Below are 20414 nucleotides of genomic sequence, written 5' to 3'. Positions count from 1 at the left end.
AGTATTTATAAAAGACCAAAAGAACTTCTGTTCTTTGGTGTAGGAAAGGCACTGTTTTGTTTGAAGCCACTTGAACTGTACTGATACACAAGATGGTACAAAGAACGCCAAAATAACGTGTGAAGAAGCAAAGAGGCTTATCTCAAGTAAAAAAAATGCCAGCATTCAGAAGAACAAGGAAATGACAAAAAGGAAGCTGCCGCAGCAGAGGGATGCTGTGGTTCAGTGATGGCTCAGACAGCAAGACTTATTAGACATAGATTGATAGCAAAAGTTATACTCGATGAGTTTAGAGATGCTTTTCCTCAGCCTCTTTCTCTGAAAATGAGCACTTTTGCTATCCACTTGACACTATGGAGGACCCTAAGGCCATCTTGTTTTACTAACCTATCCTCAAGTTTGCCTGCTTCTCATAAGGTAATGAAAATGAAGGCATTAGATTGCTTCAAGGTTGGTAGTCTGTGGGTGCATTTGATACAAGTATTTATACTACTCCCAAGAATACACAGTTATTAGATTTGTAATTGCTGCCTAAATATATCATACACTTATATTTACTATACCAATTATGATCACATGACTAACCCAAATTACGTAATGCACTAAACGAACACACTTTAAGTCAGTAAAAGATACTTTAAAAGGAAAGGGAATGCCAGGCTGCTGTGGCTCAGTGGTTTGAGTGTCAACTTATGAACCAAAGAGGTCACAGTTTGATTCCTGTTTAGGGTATATGCCCTGGTTGGGGGCTCAATCCCTAGTAGGGATGTGCAGGAGACAGCCAATCAATGATTCTCTCTCATCCTTGATGTTGCTAGCTCTCTCCCTCTCCCTTCCTCTCTGAAGTCAATAAAAATTTATTTAAAAAATAAAATAAAAGGGGAGGGAAAGAGTTGTTGTGTTTTTTTTTTTTTAATATTTCATTTTGTTTCTTATTTCCCAGGTTTTAAAGTCCTTCCACAGGTGTGAGGTCCCCAGCCCCAGCCAGTCTGGGCCCCACAGCTCCTCATCCTACGCTTGTCTTCTCTGGGTTCCAGCAGAGGGGGCTGTGCCTGCAGCTCAGAGTGGCTGCTCTCCTAGCTGATCTTACTTCCCACAGACATTTCGACCTGAATTTAGTCCCTGGTGTATCCTAGGCAGGGACGCTGTCCAGGTCTGTGTGGGCTCGGTGAGGGCTTCACCGTACAGCCAATAGGCTGGACACAGGCAGGCATGGTGTTCACACCCCTTCTCCTCACAGCTCATGGCCTTCATCCGGGCCATGGTAGTCTGCAGGCCCAGGACCCACAAGAGGAGACTTCGTTCTCACTCAACTGGATTATGGATGGATCTGCAGCCTCCGCATCCCCGTATAAGGCTGGGGTGTGAGAGAATCACATTTCCCGAGGGCCCATTGGGAACTTGGTTACCTTATAGTCTAACTCCCTCATTTTACAGCTGAAGAAACTAACTGAGCTGGGAAGGCATCCTAGCCCTTTTCCTCATCTCACTTCCCCCCACGGCCTTCTCTGGCTCCATTAGCAAACGAACATGGGAGCTGGGCAGGCGCTTGCTTCCTAGAAGGCTGGGGCCCAGGCTCACCGATGGGCTCAGAGCAAGAGACACTCTCGTGCTGGGTGGGCGGAGGTTAAGCCTGTTTGCACAGTCTCCCGATACTCCAGCTCTGCCAGTTCCTCTCTGGCTTTATTTTGTTCTCCGAGAGCACTGAATTGTCAGCTCTAATCCTTCCGAAAGCGCGGCGTTTTTCAGGCGCTCTGTGTAAGTGAAACCCTAATCCCAAGGAAAACGGCCACTTAAGCTGCCGGAGCATTAGGCTGCTCTCTGAGCCTGCCCGGGATTTCCTCCCTCCCGCCTGCCAGCCCAGCCACCACCTGGGAGGAGAGGGGAGGATTCTAGTCTGAAGGCCGGCAAAGCCCTCTCAGAAGCAACAATAGTGGCAGGGCTCGCCTCCCAAAGCTCAGGTTGAAATGTGCTGGCGTGTTTGTCCCGAGGCTACAGCTAATGTGGGGGAAGGGAGGATTCTGATCACCCTGGGGAGACAGTAGTGGTAGGGGAGGCCTCCTGTCACCTTGGGGGATAGCTGGCTCTTTGAGGGAGACAAGCTTTCAGGTCTTGCCTAGGTGGCTCTGAGGCCACCAGGACATTTCCAAGCCTTTGGTCCCCATGCACACCGGTAACGCTCATTGGGAAACCGCTATTTCGGCTTTCTGGTCGTTTAGAAAGGTTAGGTTGATGGACTGTACTTTTACTTAGCCAACCTTTTCTTTGTAGGACGTGCCAAATAATGGAGCAAACAAGCTTAGTGCTGGGAGAGTCCCCCTCAGGGGAACGCTCCTTGGGGACACCCCAAGCACCTCTAAACATCTGCCGCAGCCTAAACATTCCCTGTCATCCAGCGAGTCATGAAGGCAGTGCCGTGTTTTCTACTAGGCAATCCCGCGTTGGCCTGCGTTGGCTACTACGTGCATTTGAAATGGTTTCTTGAAAATATTTTGACTCGAACTTAAGCTGGCCTCTCTCCCTGCTCTCTAAACGAGTTGGTGAAACTATGCTATGGAGGACCACGCACAGTCCATTCGGCATGCTCAGCCCTTGGGTCTCATGGGTGGAGGGGAAAGATGAACCGAAGCGTCAAGAAGAGAGGCCCAAAGCAAGGGGCCACATTTGAACTCAGAACACCACAGAATTACATCTTTGCCGAGAGGCCTGGGGGCCCTTCTGACCTCCCCGTGACTGTCCTCCCCTCCGCAGCTCCATTAGCAGCCCCTGGTGCTTCTGCCCAAGGCACCCTCCTGGGAAGGGCAGCGGAATGGGAAAGCCAGTGGGCACAGGCACTGGGCATGGGATGGGAGCTGGAGGCGGGGGTGGGGCAGTTTTTATACTGCTCAAATTTGACCTGACTCTCCCATCCTAGAGTAGATTAATGCCTCTTATTTTCAATATTCTTTCCCTCTAGAGGTGCATGAGATAAAGGAGGAAGAAAAAGAGCCCTGATCCACTGACTCCCTAGGCTGCAGGCCCAGGGCACCTGCATGATCTGTCAATGTCTCATTGCTATGGAAATGCCCCCATAATTAAATCAGGGATGAGGTCTGGTGGCTGGAGGTCCTTGGGGATGTGGCTGGGGGCCTCGGAGATGTTTGGAGGAGGCTAGCTTCTTTCCGTTGGGCCTTGGCACACTATAAATGAAGGGTCTAGGGCCTACGGGTGCCGAGAAGGAACCCTCTGGCTTGGTTCGGCCTCCACCGTAAAGGGCTCTCGGACTTGCTGCGTGGTAATGGTGCCCTAGTCCTCTCCCTAGTCCTCTCCTTTCAAGGCTGGAGAGGGACTCTGATGTCCGTGCCCTAAATTCCTCCAGCTAATCGGGCTTTGAGCTGATGGACAAGACTTGGAGACTCCCAGCCTCCTCCGAAAACATTTCTCAGCCTTTATTGCCCTCTCCTCCCCCGAGGGGCTGGCCACGGGCTGAGCGGTTTGTTTTATGGAGGGAAATGCAGCGCATTGGAAGGGGGTTGTTAACTACAGGAAAGAGGCCTCCTGGACTCTCCGAGCAGGCGGAGGAGGGTTTCCCAGGGCCCACACTCTGTCTGCTGAAAGGCCCCTTCGCTGGCCACCCCAGCTGTGGGCAAGGCGTCTGAGCTTCTTAAGGGTCCGCAGCCCTTTCTCAGAAGCTGAGCTCACACTGCTCGCCTAGGCTGCCAGGCCCTGGGCGCCAGCCCTTGCTTTTCTTGGAACTTTGCCTCACTGGGCTCCCCACCTCCGCTCAGACCAGCATCTCCCTCTCCCTGCTTTGGGCAGCAACCACATCTCCTCCTGGTTCCTGCAGTCTCTCTCTGGGCATCCGGAGAAGTCTCTTCCAAAGTCTTGAATAAAACTACCTTCTTCCCACCAGCGTGGGGAAGCTAACAAGGCTCCCAGGCCACTGGGGAGGAATGCACTGCCCTCGTCATTATTTCCAATGTTCAGCCATTTTCCCAAAGAAAATAGAAGATTCTCTGCTGAGACTGAGCTGTCTGGAAGCTTGGTTGCTAAGCAGGGGACAGGCTTTCCTTGAAAGGCTACTTGAGCCGAAACCGGTTTGGCTCAGTGGTAGAGCATCGGTCTGCGGACCGAAAGGTCCCAGGTTTGATTCCGGGCAAGGGCATGTACATTGGTTGTGGGCACATCCCCGGTAGGGGGTGTGCAAGAGGCAGCTGGTCGATGTTTCTAGCTCTCCATCTCTCTCCCTTCCTCTCTGTAAAAAAAACCAATAAAATATATTAAAAAAAGAAAAAAAAAAAAAAGAAAAAAAAAAGAAAGGCTACTTGAGGTTCACCCCTTTGCATGGCTCCCAAATTCCAAAACAATAAACTATAGGTGTGGTCTCCATTTTTTTTTTTTTTTAATCCTTTATTACCTCCATATCTCACAATTTGGAAAAGGGGAAGTAGGATCCAAATCTGTGATAATCAAAAAACTTATTTCTCTTATCTTTTTAAAGAATATTAAATATGCTTATTTTATTGTTGCTTTGCATTGATCTATGCTCTCCGGTGCTTGGGGGTATTAATTGTCCTAGTTATTGCTCCTGTGAACTTTCCTCATGAGGGTTTGTGTTGATACGCGGTGTGTAATTTTTTACAGTGAGCTCATCTTTAATGGTGGGTTTTTCCCCCGTGGGAGTCCCAGGTGCCCTGGATTGGGGAATGTCTCTGCAGAAAGAGCTTGCCTTTGTTCAACCCCAGCCTCCAGTGAGATACCAACAGTCTCTCACACACTGCTCTGGCTTTGAGTTTCCCTCTGTTTCTGGTACCAGAGAGTAAGATTGCATCATGTGTTCACAATTCATGTTATATTTTACCCAGCTGTGCTTTGGTGACTTTCACCTTCCTTGCTTCTGGAACTCGGTCTCACTCCTCCATTCCCTCTCTGGGACTACAGTGAAGGGGTGAGAACTACATTTGCATGAAGCTTTCCCGGTGCGTGACAGGGATGCACACTGCAGGCCAGTGACGCCCGCCCAGGGCAATCGCTCCGGAGACCGGCGGATTCCTCAGCTTCTAGAATGAGGGCAGAGAGCCTCCGCACAGCCCTAACTCTCTCTAGCACCTTCTCATTCCATCCAGGCTCCAGGCCAAGGCCTCTCTAGATGCTCAGAAGCATCTCCAAGGGACTTTGGGAATCCTGGAACTAGTACTCATCTTCCCCCAGATCAACACGAATGCGTGTCCCCTCCTGTTCCTCTGCGGCGGACCTGACCAGGCACAGGAAGGGAGGGCTCAAGGTGAGGAGGGCATGGCAGGAGGGGCTCTTTCTACCGGTGAGGAGAGACTTGAAGGAATGAAGGCACTAATTCACAGCTGGAGCTGTCTTCCCTGAAGAGGCCCTCACCCGGGGTCCCTGGGACTACTGAGGGGTTGATGGCGGCTCCCCGTGGGGTCCTTTGGAAGAATAAGAAGTTAGAGAAAGGACCAGCCAACCTGAGGAAGCCTGGGGCCAGCATGCCCCCAACCTACTCTCCCATCGAGCTGGCCCCTTTTTTCTTATCACTTAGGAGCCACTCGGCTCCGTTCCAGATCAGCAGCCTAGAGCAGTGGGCTGGAGAGAAGGGATGCCGCTGAGCTAGAGCAGCCCAGTGGCGGAAGGGAAAGTGGGTGATAAATTTAAATAACCAGCTTGACTTGGCAGCTTGCTGAGTTGTGATGCGGTGAAATTAAAATCTCGGCAGAACTTGCAAACACTACCCGGAAAGATCGGTCTCTCTCCTTGGTTCCGTGATGGAAGGCGGGGAGGGAAGGCGGTCGGGCCGAGCCCCGAGCCTCTGGCAGCCACCCTTGCTTGCAATGTGATTAGCTGTGTCCTGGCCCAGTGGGCCCCACTCTCCCCTCCACACAATAGCCCCAGCTCCTCTCTCCTCTCAGTCCTGACCTTGTGGAACAGCTGTATCAAGTGGCTGGTGAAGTTTGAAATCAGCTTCCAGTGCCAGGAGGTGGCAGGAATATCAATAAGGTCGGCTCCTCACGCCAGGCGAGGGCATTCTGGGCTGGTTTCCTCGGGACCCGTCCCCGGAGCTTCAGCTTCAGCTGCCTGCCCCGGGGAAGGTGAGCTGGGTGCCTGAGACATGGGGAACGGGGAGGGCTCCCTGAACTGGCACCCCTAAGCCAGGCTGTAGGCACAGGGTGCCCCCTGCCCGCTCACACTGAGCACACACCTGGCCAGACACCCACTCGCAAGGGCCTCTCTTCTCTTCCTCCGCCAAAGCCCTTCCTAGTCACCAACAAAGCCAGCTTCTCGAGAATCTCGGGAGGGACTTTCCACAAATACATCGCAGCCTTCTCCCAGATCCCAGCCGTGTGCTCGGAGCCTGGTTCTCCCAGACGTCCACCTCTTTCTAGAGAACTCTGTGTCATCACTGCGCACTGCTCCCCACAAAGCCTGGCCTGGAGGCCCATCGGCTGGGCCCGCTCCTGAGATGGCCCAGGAAATCTCCGGGCACGGCCCTGTCTCTCTCACCTTGGCGGTTCCTTCCGCAAATTCTGTTTGTCCCCGTCATAAACACATCATGAATCATTCATCTTTAATAGATTATGCAAATTAGGAGGACATAAAATCAACGAAGATCAATAACTGCAGCCGTTTAATTGCCAGCAAAAAAACATTTTAAGAATGAGGAGCCCTTTCTTGGGTAATGGCACCATTCATCCAAACACTGGATCTTGGCCGAAGTGTAGGAAAATCGTTTTTCCCTGCCCCCACCCCCTTCTCCTTCCCCTCCCCCACATCTCCACACACTCCTCTCTTTTTGGTAATTTCCAGTTTCTGAGCGAGTTTCCCCGTCATTACCACTGGTGAACAGCTCCGAATGTTAATGGTTCTGCTTTTGTTACTCCTCGCTTGATTGAAATGTCGCATACAGATTGAGATGTTAGTGCTAACTTGCCACCTGGGAATGTCAAGCTGGGTCTGAAATGAACTTTTCTCACACTTGGATCCAGATGGATCAGCCGGAGATGTTCCCAGGCTGGGCTGGGACTGTTCCAGGGCCATGGGGGGGTGGGGGGAGAGGGAGGAAGGCGGGCGGAGGAGGCTTAAGGTGGAGGGACTTCTCTGCATCAGCCCCAAGTTTTCCTGCAGCAGGAGCCCTGCCCCCGAGTTCCATCTCTCCAGCCCAGGAAGCACCTGCCTTCAGGACGGTGGCCCCGGACTCAGGGGGGCACAGCTGGACTCTCTCCTGGGCTCTCTCTCACCAGTTACCTAGGGTGGACCCAGTGGGAAGTGACACCATAGCTCTAGGCACATTGGGATGAAGGTGGCCTGGCCTGGGCCACCTCCCTGCCCAGGTCACAACACCAGCAGCTCTGAGAGCTTCTGAGTTGAGCTAAGGAGAGCTCACGCCAAGTGTCGGTTGATAATAGGCTGTGTCCCGATCCCGCAAAGACCATCACTCGCAGGAGCCCGGTCCACCAGTTCTCTGACGCTTCCGGAACTCAACCTCTGATTGTCCAGCCACAGAGCCCAGCACTGTCCAGGCCGGAAACATTGCACCGGGACACCGCTTGAAGAAAAGCTGACAACGGGGCTCTCCCAGCCTCCTGGGTGGTGGCTGGGTGGACACCTGCTGCCCATCTCCGGCCTGAGCCAGACCCAGATCAGCTCCAAGTCAGAACCAGGGCCCTGTCTCACGGCGAGCGGGGCTAGGCCTGCTCCTGGCCTCGCCGCTGGCTGAGACGCTGGACGCTTGCCACCCTGCTGCCAGGTCCCCAGGCCGCCTCCGCTTGCCTCCTCGGCAGGTAACGCCTCAGTGTCTCCCAATCCCCACCGAGACCCTTCTCAATCATTCTGTCTCCCAAGGAACCAACGGCACATTGCCTTTAGTGGCTCCAGAATAATTAGGTGAATTTTAATAACACCTCAATGTGTGTCTCTCCCGCTTGGCCACTTTCTGGCCTGGAAACCCTGCTGCAGTGCCAAGCGCCTTCCGCAGCCCACAGCTCTGGGGCCTAGCGTTCATCGGCCGGCCCTTCCCTGCGCCCCATCCCGGCCCTCTTTCCCTCCAGCTGCCTCTGCTGGTCCTAGTCCATGGAGCACCCGACTGTGTGGCCCTGCACTGACTGTGGGACAGGCCCGTCTGGCCTAGAACCAGCCTTGGTCTCTGTGATTTCTCGGGAAGCCGGGAAAGGGCTGAGATAATTGTGCTTCTCTATAACCAGAGAGCTGGATGCCGTGTCCCAAAGCCCTAAGCCACAGCCACCAGCTGCCCAGTGGGAGAGGAAAGCAGGTCCCCAACAACCCTGGGGACATAAGAGCATGGAGGCTGGACCCTGGGCACTCACGCTCCCTTCTTGCCGGCCTGGCCCGTTTACTCTCTGCCTTCTCCGGCGCGGGGCCCTACTGGGAGGCTTACCGTGCTGGGCACCTTGGTGGAGGCAAGAAAAAAGGCAAAGGAAGAGAGGCAAGAGGAGTGGCAGAAAGAGCCAGCAATGACCCCCTTTCCAGGGTGAAGCACACCGAGACCCTGACCACAACTTCTTATCCGCACCTCTGCATGCACCCACTCGGGAAGCACCCTGCGTCCTGGAGCCTCGCTCTCCCTGCAGATACGGCAGGAGGCCCCCTTGTCCCCCGGGGCCCCGGGCGGCATGAGCCGAGGAGCGCCCACGGAGCACCCACGGAGCGCCCACGGAGCACCCACGGAGCACCCACAGAGCGCCCACGGAGCGCCCACGGAGCGCCCACGGAGCACCCATGGAGCGCCCACGGAGCGCCCTGCTCCCACCCTCCTGGAAGCCCTCTTACCGGTCACAACGGGGTATGTCTGCGTGCCTGACACGTTGCTGCCCAGCTCGGGGTTGGCGGACGCAGATAGACTCGACTTGACTTCATCAAGCCCAGGGGTCAGGGCCGGGAGGGAGTACTCGTTGCCCTGGGAGGAGAGAGAAAGCGACAGCTCTCTATTGATGCGCAGGCTCGGGGGGGAGAGCTTGTGTGCAGATGGGGAGGAGGACCAGGGCGCCCTCCCAGATGGGGCGGAGGGAGATGGCCAGGCGGAGGGAGGGAGGAAGGGAGGGCGGGCTGGAGAAGGATGGCCAGTGTGCACGGGCGGATGCAGACCTGCCTGCCACGCTGAGGCGCAGCCTATACTTTATGGGTCGTTATCCCAGCACCCTCTGTATGGCTGTAGCAGCTCTTCCTAAGAAGCCCCAGGGGTGGTGTATAGCACTGAGGATCCCCTGCTGAGAGGCAAGGGGTGTTTTAAGGTCCGCCCCCACCCTGGGGTGGGGAGCCTTGGGGAGGAGGGGTGGACCATGACATGATGGCAGAAGGGCCTTGTGGGGCCTCCAGCCTGGCACTGCTGGGCCGGCTGATCGGGTGCTGGCGCCCCCTTTTTAAAAAACAAACAAAGCCAGCCCCACGGGCCCCTCGCTCTCTGCCTGTGCACTGGGGTATGAAATTGGGGAGGGGGAGAGTCCACATGGCCAACAGAAGGGTGGGAGGGGGCCAGTCATTGACTCTGAAAGGGGGTCCTGCCCGAAACACTCGGGTAATTGCCTTTTTATTGCAGCCACCGCCAAGCCAGACCCCGGAGCTGGGCAGGCCCGGAGCCCGCACAAAGCAGGAAAAGTTGCTCTGATTAATATTACGTTAAATTAAAACTGATTTTCTGCTCTTTCGGGTCCTTTTTTTCCCTTCCGCTTCCTGGCCCCCCCGCCTCGGCGGACCCCCTCCCCGCCCCGGCTGGACGGGATTGCCTCGTCATTTCCAATTCCTTCTCGTATTGATCTTCCTGTAGAAATCAGTTTTGTAATTAGCTGCAAATTAGGCCTTCTACTGGGGGTGAAGCTGCCCCCTGATTTATCACCAGAGTAATTCGCTGTGATCGGAGAGAAATTAAAATGAACTCAATTAGGCTTCGGATTTGCTTTATGGGCCCTGCTCCGAGTTTCAGGGGGAAAAATGACTGCGCTGGTGTTTAATAGTCTAATGAAAGTAAATAAAGGTTATTCATTGTAATACAGCCGGGGACTCGGGGAGGGTGCACCGAGCCTCCTGCCTCGGCCGGCTCCTCCTTTGTTGGTTTATGGCTCAGGGCACCTTAAAAAGACTTTTGATTTTTGTTTTATGAAGACAAACAGCTCATGGGATAAAAGGACGGGCGGGGAGAAAGGCGAGTGGCTGCGAGCTGTCGGGAGTCCCAGAGCGGAACTGGGCTGTGCGGAGCCCGTGGGGCTGTGCTGGTATATGTGTGCATCTGTGCTGGTGTGCATGTGTGTGCGCGCGGCCTGTGCTGTGCGTGTGTGCCTGTGCTGTGCGTGTGTGCATGCACCATGTGTGTGTGCAAGCGCAGCTGAGTGTGTGATGCTGTAGTTGTGGGCCTGGGCTGGGCTGGAGGTGTGGGAGGAACGGGGTGTGTTCCTGTGTTGGAGCGTGTGCACTGTGGGCTACACTGAGGTGTGGGTGGAAGGGAGCTGAGGGTGCTGAGCTGGTGTGGGGAGTACTGGGAGCACTGAGGGCTGTGGGGGAGAGGGAGCCGGTGGGTGTGGTGGTGTGGAAACACGTGCACAGGGTAAATGTGAGACGTTAGCAGATGTGTTTGCACATTGTGTATTATGCGGGTGTGCTGTGTGTTCTGGGTTGTTCTGCGTCTTGCAGGAGGTGTTGGGTCTGAGAGGCAGGCTGTCAGCCTGCCTGGGGTCACAGTGGACAGCTGGATTGGGGAGCAGGAGGCAGGGACCGCCAGGCCATAAGAGTGCCTTGGGCTGGCACAGATTTTCTATAGGAACCTTTGGGCGGGGCCGGGGGGGGGGGCAGAATTTAGGCAAGGGACAAGGCAAAAGGAAGTTCCTGAGTACTTGAAGCCGGAAGCAGATAATGCAGGGCCCGAAGGAACCAGTCAGATCACACTTCCACGCCCTTCATTCTATAGATGGGGAAACCGGGTCTCTAAAAGGAGTAAGACTGAGCCATGACCACACTCGCACCAGAACTCACCATTTCTAACTGTCACCTGCCATAATGATGTGCCCCAACTCTACGGTGATGTGCTGTGTGAGCCTGTTCACACGGCCCGCACACGGTGCAGCCTTAAGCAGCACATGCAATGCTGTGTGCACATGGCTGACCCCTGTGCATGTTCCCCAGAGGCCTGTCCTGCCCAGGTCCTTTCCACTCTGCCCCAGGGGGCGCCTTCCTCACCTGTTCTGACTTGATGTGCTCTGATGCCTGGAAGACGTCGGGGTAGGAAGGACGCTCAAAGACCCGATCCAAAGCTTCCAGCTGCTGCTGGGTGAAGGTGTCAGCTCGCAAGTGCTTCCGCAAGCTGTCCACGCCACTCTGCGAGTCTCCATTGGGGACCGAGCCCTCGGACACATCTGGGGGACACACGGACACTCAAAGCATCAGTGCAGGCCAGCTGAGGCACAGAGCAGTGCAGTGGGGAAAGCAGGGCCCCTGGCTTGGTCCCCAGGGCTTTGGGGCTGGAGGGGCTGACCCACGGCTGGCCATGCCTCAGAGACCTGGCTCAGGAAGCCAGAGCCTCTGAAGGAGTGGGGGGGTGTGGAGACAGGAAAGTTGCCCCAGGATAGGGGGCCAGAGGACTAGATAGAGGTGGACCCTGAACTCCTAGTCCCTGGTCTGGGTCAACCCGGGGAGGAGCTGGGTGTCTGGGACCGGCATTACCCAGCCTGTGGAGAATTGAACTTGGCTCTGAGATGAGTTTCAGTTCCACTGACTCCAAGGGTGGAAAATCGTCAAATCTCCGAGGCTGAGTGTAACATGGAGACCGGGTGGAGTAATTAACTTCCCCGCAGAGGGAGGAGGGGCTTGAAGCCGAGCGGAGCATTCTGCTTGCACCGGGCCAAGACTGAGACCAGAGCAGGAGGATGCAGGTGGCAGGTGGGCAGTGAAATGCTACCTTGGACAGACACTGAAGACAGAGTCTGCGTGGATGCTGCTGTGTCCGGCCACCCTGCGCAGCCTCTGTCCCTGACCTGGACTCCGGCTAGGCCTCTTTCAGAGGCCAGCTCCTTGGCCACCTGGTTCCACCTGTGGGTCTCAGTGGTGCCACATTAGTGCCTGCTCCCAGAATTAGTGCCAATTCTGTCCACATCCTGCCCTACCTAAACTTTCCTTTCTGCTCCCCTGCTGCCCCGCCCCGCCCTGCCCTCCCATATCAGGTCTGCAGGAGTTGTCAGAATATAGTGTGCCCAGTGCCTATGCTGCCACCTCTCCCTGAACCCCCCCCCCCCCCCCCCCCCGTAGCTCCCCTGGACCAAAGCTGGGTTCTCCCCAGCCAGAGCTTGGCCAAAAGCAGCTGGGGAGCCTTGGGCCTGGGGCCAGCCCATGCTGTAGGCCCCAGGGTGATCCTCTGGGACTGTTATATATATCAGTTTATAGGTGATTATATGATATGATATAATCAATATTGCATTATATACAGTAACACCGTACAGTATCATTCGGGAGAACATAGAAAATATTACATATTGATTAACTTCAACCTGCAGCCATCCTACCCTTTCTTGCTGGCCTCTCAGATGGAATATGGGGGAGGGGGGGTGTCTGTTTTCTTAATGCAACCTCCTGTCATCCCTCCATTTTATTCTGGGGGGGCAAGCAAAGAAAGTGGGTGTGTTGAGGGGCAAAGAAAGATAGGGAGGGAAAGGGTAAGGGGGAGGGAGGGAGAGAGTGAGGGAGGGAGAAAAAGAGAAAGAGAGAGAGAGGGAGAGAGAGGGAGAGAGAGAGAAACCAAGATCAAGTCGGTGGAGGATAAACAGACACAGAGACAGCCTCAATGGCATTTCTATGTGCCCTGTTACTATGGATACAAAACTTGGTGGTTGTGTTTTTTCTGTATAAGCCTCCACAATGATTTTCTGTTAGGGTGTGGCATATTTATTTTTCCCTTTTGTGTGAGTATTCTCTGTGTAGATGCATCTCTACACATGTAAACATCCACATCAATAAGTCTGGGTATGTGTAAGTGACAGAGTGAGAACTTTTCTGAAAAGGTGTGTGTGTGCGTGCATGTGTGACTGCATGGGGAGCAGGAGCCCACACCCCCCCCCCCCATGCTCTCCTGCCCCCATGCCGTCATCCTAATTCCACCCCTTGCAGCTATCTGCATGTTTCATTGGGTCTATTCTTCCTGGCTAGACCCTCCAGTCTTTGAGGGAAGCCTGGCTGGCAGGACTGAGGGAGGCAGTAAGAGTGTCTTTGTGTTGCCATGTCACCAGTGGGCCTGGGAAGTAGAGTGTGCATTTGTCTGCGAGGGGCTGCTCACACATCATGTGCATGGTTGTGCATGTGTGTGGCGAGGCTCATGCCTCTGTGTAGATTTGTGAATATGCCTGTGTGTGGCTTGACCAAGCCCCGTGTGTGAGTGTGTGTGTGTGTGTGTGTGTGTGTGTGTGTAGGGGCTGCACTGGAGCTTTGTCCTCAGGTCACTGGCTGGAGGAGTCTCTTTTCCTTCATTTATTCAGGGGCCCTTCAGATCTTGACAAATCTGTCACTCTAAATTTGCGAGAGATTATGGTGCTCTCTCCCCAGCCCGCAGAGAGGTGATATATGATATCTGCTGCCCCTATTGATTGCCTGATCTGGTGGCAGAGGCCGGCGAAATGAACTTGAAATGAACATCATGCCTCAACTCATTGTGCGTATAATACACTACTTAATCCCACATTTTTCAGCCGCTATGGAATTCAATTGATCAATCATGTTCCACTGATAGTACTGTTTTAGGGGTTATTGCTGCTCCCTCCACTCACTGACCTTTTTATTTATTTATTTTTTGTACACTCAGGCCCTGGCGATAAGACAGGTTACAGAGGCGGCAATGGGGAGAGATGGGGAGGGGAAAGGAAGGCAAGAGGAAGCCTGTTCCAGGCAGAGGTGGCAGCGGGAGGTGGGGAGAGGGCAGGGAAAGTGTGGGGGAGGAAAAGAAAGGAGGTGCTAGAGGTGCAGCACAGCAAGCTGGTGTGAAGAAAGCATTCGGAGACCCCCTAAGAGAGGCTGCTGGAGGCTCCAGGAAACTCCCCAAAGACAGAAGGAAGGCGAGGAAAGGGGGAAAGGCAGCAGCAAAGGTGAATCATGAAGGAGGAGGACGTGGAAAGTTCTGGGCAGTCAGGGAGGAGACCCACAGGCGCAGGGAGAGGGCAGAGGTGGGGGACAGGGGCAGCCCTCCCAAATCTTTCAGAGGGCCCAAGGCTCTCCCAGGCTCTGTCCAGAGAATGGAGGCTCCCTTCCTTCAGCTAGGGAAGGAAGAGAGGAATGAAGGTAAGAAGAGAGGGTGGGAAGGGAGTTAGGAAAGGAGGCTGGGAGACGTCTGAGAAAGGAGACAAAGAGGAGAGAGGAGCCTAGGGCAGTGCTGGCTGGGAGGAGGGCATCCACCATCCGAATAAACCTGCTGGCTCTGCTCTGTCTCCCCATCAGCCTGGGTACCCACTAAGGAGGCAGCCCAGGGCCTGGAAGAGGGTAGAGGGTGGAGGAAGAAGAGCGTAGAGGAGGAGCAAGAAGGACAAGAGAACACAGAAGAAAAAAGTAGGAAAGAAAGAGAAAAAGAAGCGGTTGTCTGTGTCCACCCCTGGAAGGGACCTCCTCAGGAGAACGGAGGGAGGGAGCTCAGAGTGGGATTGTCTCAGAGGTGACAGCAGAGAGGGTGGAACTGGCTATGACGCTGCTGCAGCAAATTCAAGCACAGAAGCACCTTCTGGCAGAGCTGGGCTAAAAGAGAGGAGGCGGCTTCAGAGTGAGCGGGAAGGGAGAGGGTGTGAGTAGTTAGATAGCACCCTTCCCCCTGTGAGCGCCTGTGGGCAGGGACCATGACCGATGCATCTCTGGAGCTCCAGTGCCAGGCACGGAGCTGGGCATACAGTTGGAACTCATTGAATGACTGAATAAATGAATAAGGCTCTCCTGGGAGCATTCAAGCCAGACCCCATGCAGAAGGTCTCTGACTGGCTTGGCCCCTTGCAAGGCAAGCCCCTCCCATCACTAGCTCTCAGCGGCCCCTGGGTAGACCTATGCCCCTCTTCACTCACCCCCACTGCTGTTAGCTCCTGGCAGCAGCAGCTCTGGCCCACAGGAGGCCCTTCCTGCTCTCATCAACACCATCCTGCCCTCCTACACTTCCTCTACCCAAAGGGCAGAGAACAACACTATTCCCGATTAAAAACAGAACCTAACCTTGGGGCGACAGAATTGTCATCCAAAGCAGGTAAGAGAGGTTCCTTGAGAACAGGGCCCAGATGGGGCCTGGATTGGACTCCCCATGCCAAAGCCCTGGTCTCAGAGAGCAGGGTCAGCACACAGTGGGTCTGTTTGCCCGAGGTGGGAGCTGGCTCCAGGGAAAGTCTTTCCTAAATGATGGGAGGAGGCCCTCAGCCTTCACTTTGATGGATAAGAAGACCACCCCTTGTCACTCCAGACTCCTGGAGTATGGTGGCCATATGGCCTGACCTTTCTGGAACAGTTCGGATTTCCAATATCCTTTCCCACTCCCAGGCCATGTTTTTAGTCTGAGGTTGGAAAATATGGTTGCTGTAGGTTTAGTAAGACCCCATAGACCAAGGAAGGAGCTGTGTCCTAGTTGGTCTCCATATATTGTCCTGCTGTCCCCTGCCCAGGCACCACCCATTAGCAGTTCACCATACCGAGAGCTAATTGCATGCCACTGCTGAATCTACACAGCTCATTTAATCACCCTCCCCCCTAACAACCCTGGGAGGTTAATGCTGTGACACCTCTTTTAAAGCTAAGGAAACTGAGGCAAAGACAGTTTAAGTAGCTTACCCAAGGCCATGCAGCTGGTAAATGACAGCCAGGATTTGAATTCAGGTCTGATTTCAGGGCCTGGCCTCTACATCATTCCACACTGCTGCCTGAGGACCAAACCCAAGGGCCCAGCTGAGGGCCACTTGGCCCCATCCGGGACACGATTTCCCTCCCAGCATCGTCACTTCTCTGCCTTGCATCCTCTCTACACAGAGGCTGCAGCCTGTAGCTGAGCACAGACTGTGCCCAGAAAGATTAGGGGACACCTGGCCCAAAGTCCTCATTTTACAGTCATGAAAGCTAATGGGGTGGGTTGGGAGGGGAGGGAGGGAAGGTGACAAGTCCAAGGTCACACAACCAGGAAGTAGACTTGCAGGACCAGAGCCCATTCTAGGACCTTGATCCACTACACCGTGAGCACTTCCAACGAGAGTGTCCTTTTTGGAACAAGGCAGATATAAATAAATTAATTAAACAAACTGCTGAGTTAAAACTTTGACGTATATTATTCTTTCAAGGAGAACAAAGGCTCATATTGTCTTCTCCTCTAACTACTTCATATTTGCTCAACAGTTAACAAAAAGGTTTCAAAGATCTTAGGTTAGTTGGGGTTTCCCCGACCCCTCTCCAACGTGGTGAGGGCTATAATCCCTGTTTTACTGGGTAGGAAGCGGAGGCTCAGGGTACGAAAGCTGCAGATTAAATGGGAGTGAGGGGCTAGCTCCAGGGCATATCTGCCGGGGAGCCTGACACAGGGACCTGCTCTGTAATCAGTTGTGGACTGAACCAGTGAGCATCCTCAGCTCCCAGTCTCCACGCAAACCAAGTGAACAGCAAAATCAAAAGATCATCTTGACTGAAGGGAGAGCCACCTACCACACTCTTCTCATTTAAGTTTTTCCGTATCATCCAAGTTTTGTACAACAAGCACATGCCACTTCCAGAATCACTAATAATCATCTTGTAAAACTTCTCAATAAGATCTGATTTCCTTGTTCGCTTAGCCTTGTCACTCCCCATCTATACCTGGGCTTCCCGGAGCAGAGCTCTCCACCTCCCACCCCTCTGACCCCAGCCAGAACCCTCTCTCTGGCTAAAAATAAGTAAGGTTGTCCAGTGAGGTCTCAGCAGCTTGAGGGGGGCAGTCCCCAAAGGTCATGTCTCAGGGGTGAAGGCTAGGGACAAGGGGTAACACAGAAGTGCTCTGTCTTCCTTGAGTGTGGACATTCCACACACATTCCCAAAGTGGTAGTCACTGCAAGGGACAAGAGAAATTCTCATGCACTGACCAAAAGGTAGCTGGGGGTGCCAAGGTTATCAAAGTCTACAAATTTAGGATGGTATGAACAGGGGTTTCCCATCAAGTCCCAGGAAGTAAAAATGAGGCATTTGAAGGGGGCTGTTTTCAAGTAAAGAACTATACTAAGTTCAATTTTCTAAGACCAAACACAAATATCTACCTGTCAATGGGGAAATTGACAATATTGGGGCTTTCACATACGCTCATGAAATCCATATTATTCTCATTTTCAGATGCGAGGCAAAATTATTTGTCTGGCACTGTCAAATTTGCCTTCTTTGTCAAAGGTTGTCATTATCATCATTTAGTGAGCACTAACTATGTACTAGGCAGTCGAGGTGCTTTACACACATGTTCTCTAATCCTCACAGATCACTTGCAAAAGAGATATCATTAGTTCAGTTTTATAGAAAAGAAAACAAGCTGAGGGAGAGTTAAAAGCATGCACAAGACCACACTGCTGACAGGAAGCCATCTTGGAGAAAGCAAGTCTTACTTCATCTGCAGACAGAAAAGGACCTGAAAAAGTGATACAGGAAGAAAAGGGACAAATGTGGAGGAAGTGAGAACGTGGGTGATGAGCTTCAGGCCTCAGGGGGCTGCGGAGAGCAGAAGGGGTCAAGGCTAGCTGTGGTTGGGGGTGGGGCTCTGAACAGACATTGGCTCCATACCATTCTGATCTATGGCCTCTGCCTGCCTCTCTCTGCACCTAGCTTCTCCAACACCCCTTCTCCCCTCCCTCTGAGGGGTTCACCCCCAGGCTTCCCCAGTTTCCCCAGCTGCCAGTTGTTGCAGATTCAAACTCAATTGTTCTCCTCAGTACTGAGGCAAATGGAGTCATTAATTACCTTCTATCGGCTGGGCTGAGTTCAGAATGCGATCAATATCTCCGCTTGTCATTCAGGGCAGCCCCAGCCCCGCCCCCACTGCGCAGGAGGAGAAGGTCTGGGCTGCCACAGGGGCCCTCCCGTCTGATCCAGAACAGGGAGTGTGCGGTTTGGGACCAGGAATGGAGCTGCTTTCCCGACTGGAAGAAGAGCAGGGATAAATGGAGTGGGAAGAGGGCACGGAGAGTGGGAGGGAGAAAAGAAAGGGAAGGAGAAGAGAAGGGCAGAAGACAAGAAAAGGGGGGGGGGGGAGAGAAGGGAGGGAGAGAGGAGGAGGGGAAGCATGGTGGGAAGGAGAAAATGATAGGAAATGGAGGAGAAAGGGAGTAAGCGGTGCTGGGAGGGGCTGGGTGGAGACTGTGCTGGTGGACACTGCCGGTCCACGGAGCTGAGGTGGCCCACCCCATTGCCCCCCATACTTAACCTGCACCAGCTGTGAGACGGCCCAGCCCGCCCAGGAGCCCTGCGTCCAGCTGAAGGGGAGGGCACACAGAAGCCCTTGGAGATCCGGCTGGAGACAGGGTTCTGGAAAGCCTTCCAGCCCTGGAAACCCTTGGCCAAAGGGTTCTCCTTGACCAAGTCCAGCTTCCAAGCACTCAGTGCGTTCATGGTAGAGTGAAAGGTGTGTGTGGAGTGCCTGGCCTCACTTCCTGTGCATTGGGGACACTAACTGCCTTAGTGACGCTAACTTAACACTGGACTGGTAGTAACATCTCCCTGAGTTGAAGTCCTAGTTTTGTCGCTCATGTGCTAATGACCTTAGCCAAGTCCCTTGAGCTTTTCTGGATTGACTTTCCCCAGATATACACCAGAGTGTTGCTAGCGCTCCCTCAGCAATATCAGTTTCTCCGTTCTCTGTGTTCCAATAGCCCATCTATCCAAACCTCTATTGTAGAAATAATAATAACTAAAATCGATCCAGTTCCCTTTATGGTGCCAGATATTCTGCTTAACGTACATCTACTGATTTAATCCTAACAATAACAGCAGCTAACATTAAGTGCCTGCTATATATTAGGTACCCACCTCAGAATTTTACATATATGAGCTCATTTAATTTTCACCAAAACTTAAGCAGGGAGCTTCTATTACTGTTCCCGTTTTGAAGGCACGGACATGTCTTTTTCATCTTTATAAACCTAGCATTAAGCTTGACACATAGTAGGTGATAAAAATGTTGACTGATTTGTCCAATAGAATTCCAAAAGCAAAGGTTGATAGATTATTTAACTTGCCTTGTTCAGCATTTCACCTTCTAGAAGGAAAACTAAGCAACTAAGGAAATTGCTACTCTGGATTCAGTATTGTCATATTTCACAGCTGGAAAGTATTGAGATCATTGAATTCCATTATCTCTTAGAGATTAAAAAAAACACGAGAGGCTCAGAAAGGTTAAGTATTTTCCCCATGACACGCAGCTAGTCATCGTTAGACTGGAGACCGAGGTTCTCAGCCTAGAGCCCTTTCTCCTATTCCAGGTTGCATAATTTTGATCAACAAAGAAAAACTGAGAAAAAGGAAGTGGTGGGGATAGGGAGAGAAAGCAACCATGTCTAGAGTTAACAGCAGCAAAGGAAGGAGGCATTAGAAAAAAGTCTGACCAGAGGAAAGCAAACTGAGGGAAAGAATGGTCGTGTGATCCCATGGCAAGAGGTTCTAGAAGGGGACATAATTCCTTAAGGGTTGGATGCTCTAACAATGAAATTCTGCCTCTGCAAGCTCAAAGAATCAACCTGACAAGAGAGAGGGAGAGTGGGGGAGGGGTGGACAGAGAAGGACATTTTAGGAACATCATTGCTGTTGCACACGAATAAGCTTTAAAATATGATGAGCCTAGATTTTAAAAGGACATGTACACTGAATAGTGGAAGATTATGCGGCCATTAAAAAATCATGTTTTCAAAGAATATTTAATGATATGTGAAAATGGTTCTATATAATGTTAAGTGAAAATAGCAAGACAAGCTGTATATACAGTATCATCCCAATTTTTTTCGAAATTATATATATAAAATTATACATGCACAGGGGGAAAAAAAAGAATGCCAAATTCCAACAGTGGTAACCTTTTGATGATGAGATTATGGGTAATTTTTAAAAAAATCTACCATATCTTACAAATATTTTACAATGAGCATGTACTGCACTTATTATCAGGTAAAAGTTATTTTTTCTTCCAGGAAAGGACATACAACAGATGGAAGGAGGGGACTATAACCAGGGATGGATATGAGAGTAGCATGAGCCTGTCAGGGAGACAAAAGCTCAGAACAAGCTGAGACAACAAAAAAGGGTCTTGATAGCTCTGCTTGGAGAAAGAACAAAAAGGAGGGCAGGTTTGGGCTCAGTGCTGGGGAAGAGGAGGTGACACCGAGAAGAAAGAGAGAGAAGGCAGAACTTCTCCACCAAGAAAAGAATCTTCCAAGTGGCACTGCCCAGGTCAGGAGGGGGCCAGGCAGGCACTCCTAACCATGCCT

General features: G+C 52.6%; 1 protein-coding gene across 11 annotated transcripts in view; it reads right to left on the bottom strand.

Moving 5' to 3' along the window:
• Positions 1 to 20414, bottom strand: part of PAX2 (paired box 2) — an 80585-nt gene that overhangs the window by 11645 nt on the left and 48526 nt on the right. For all 11 annotated transcript variants that reach the window (XM_084903801.1, XM_084903798.1, XM_084903793.1 and 8 more), the window contains 2 exons: positions 11173 to 11348; positions 8776 to 8902 (listed from right to left, as the gene is read on the bottom strand). In XM_084903801.1, the coding sequence (XP_084759927.1) occupies positions 8776 to 8902; positions 11173 to 11348 (303 nt within the window). The remainder of the gene's footprint in view (positions 1 to 8775; positions 8903 to 11172; positions 11349 to 20414) is intronic.

This window comes from Pipistrellus hanaki (genome assembly GCF_964339955.1).
Source record: "Pipistrellus hanaki genome assembly, chromosome: 14".
Lineage (NCBI taxonomy): Eukaryota > Metazoa > Chordata > Mammalia > Chiroptera > Vespertilionidae > Pipistrellus > Pipistrellus hanaki.
This window is presented reverse-complemented; position numbering and strand designations above follow the sequence as displayed.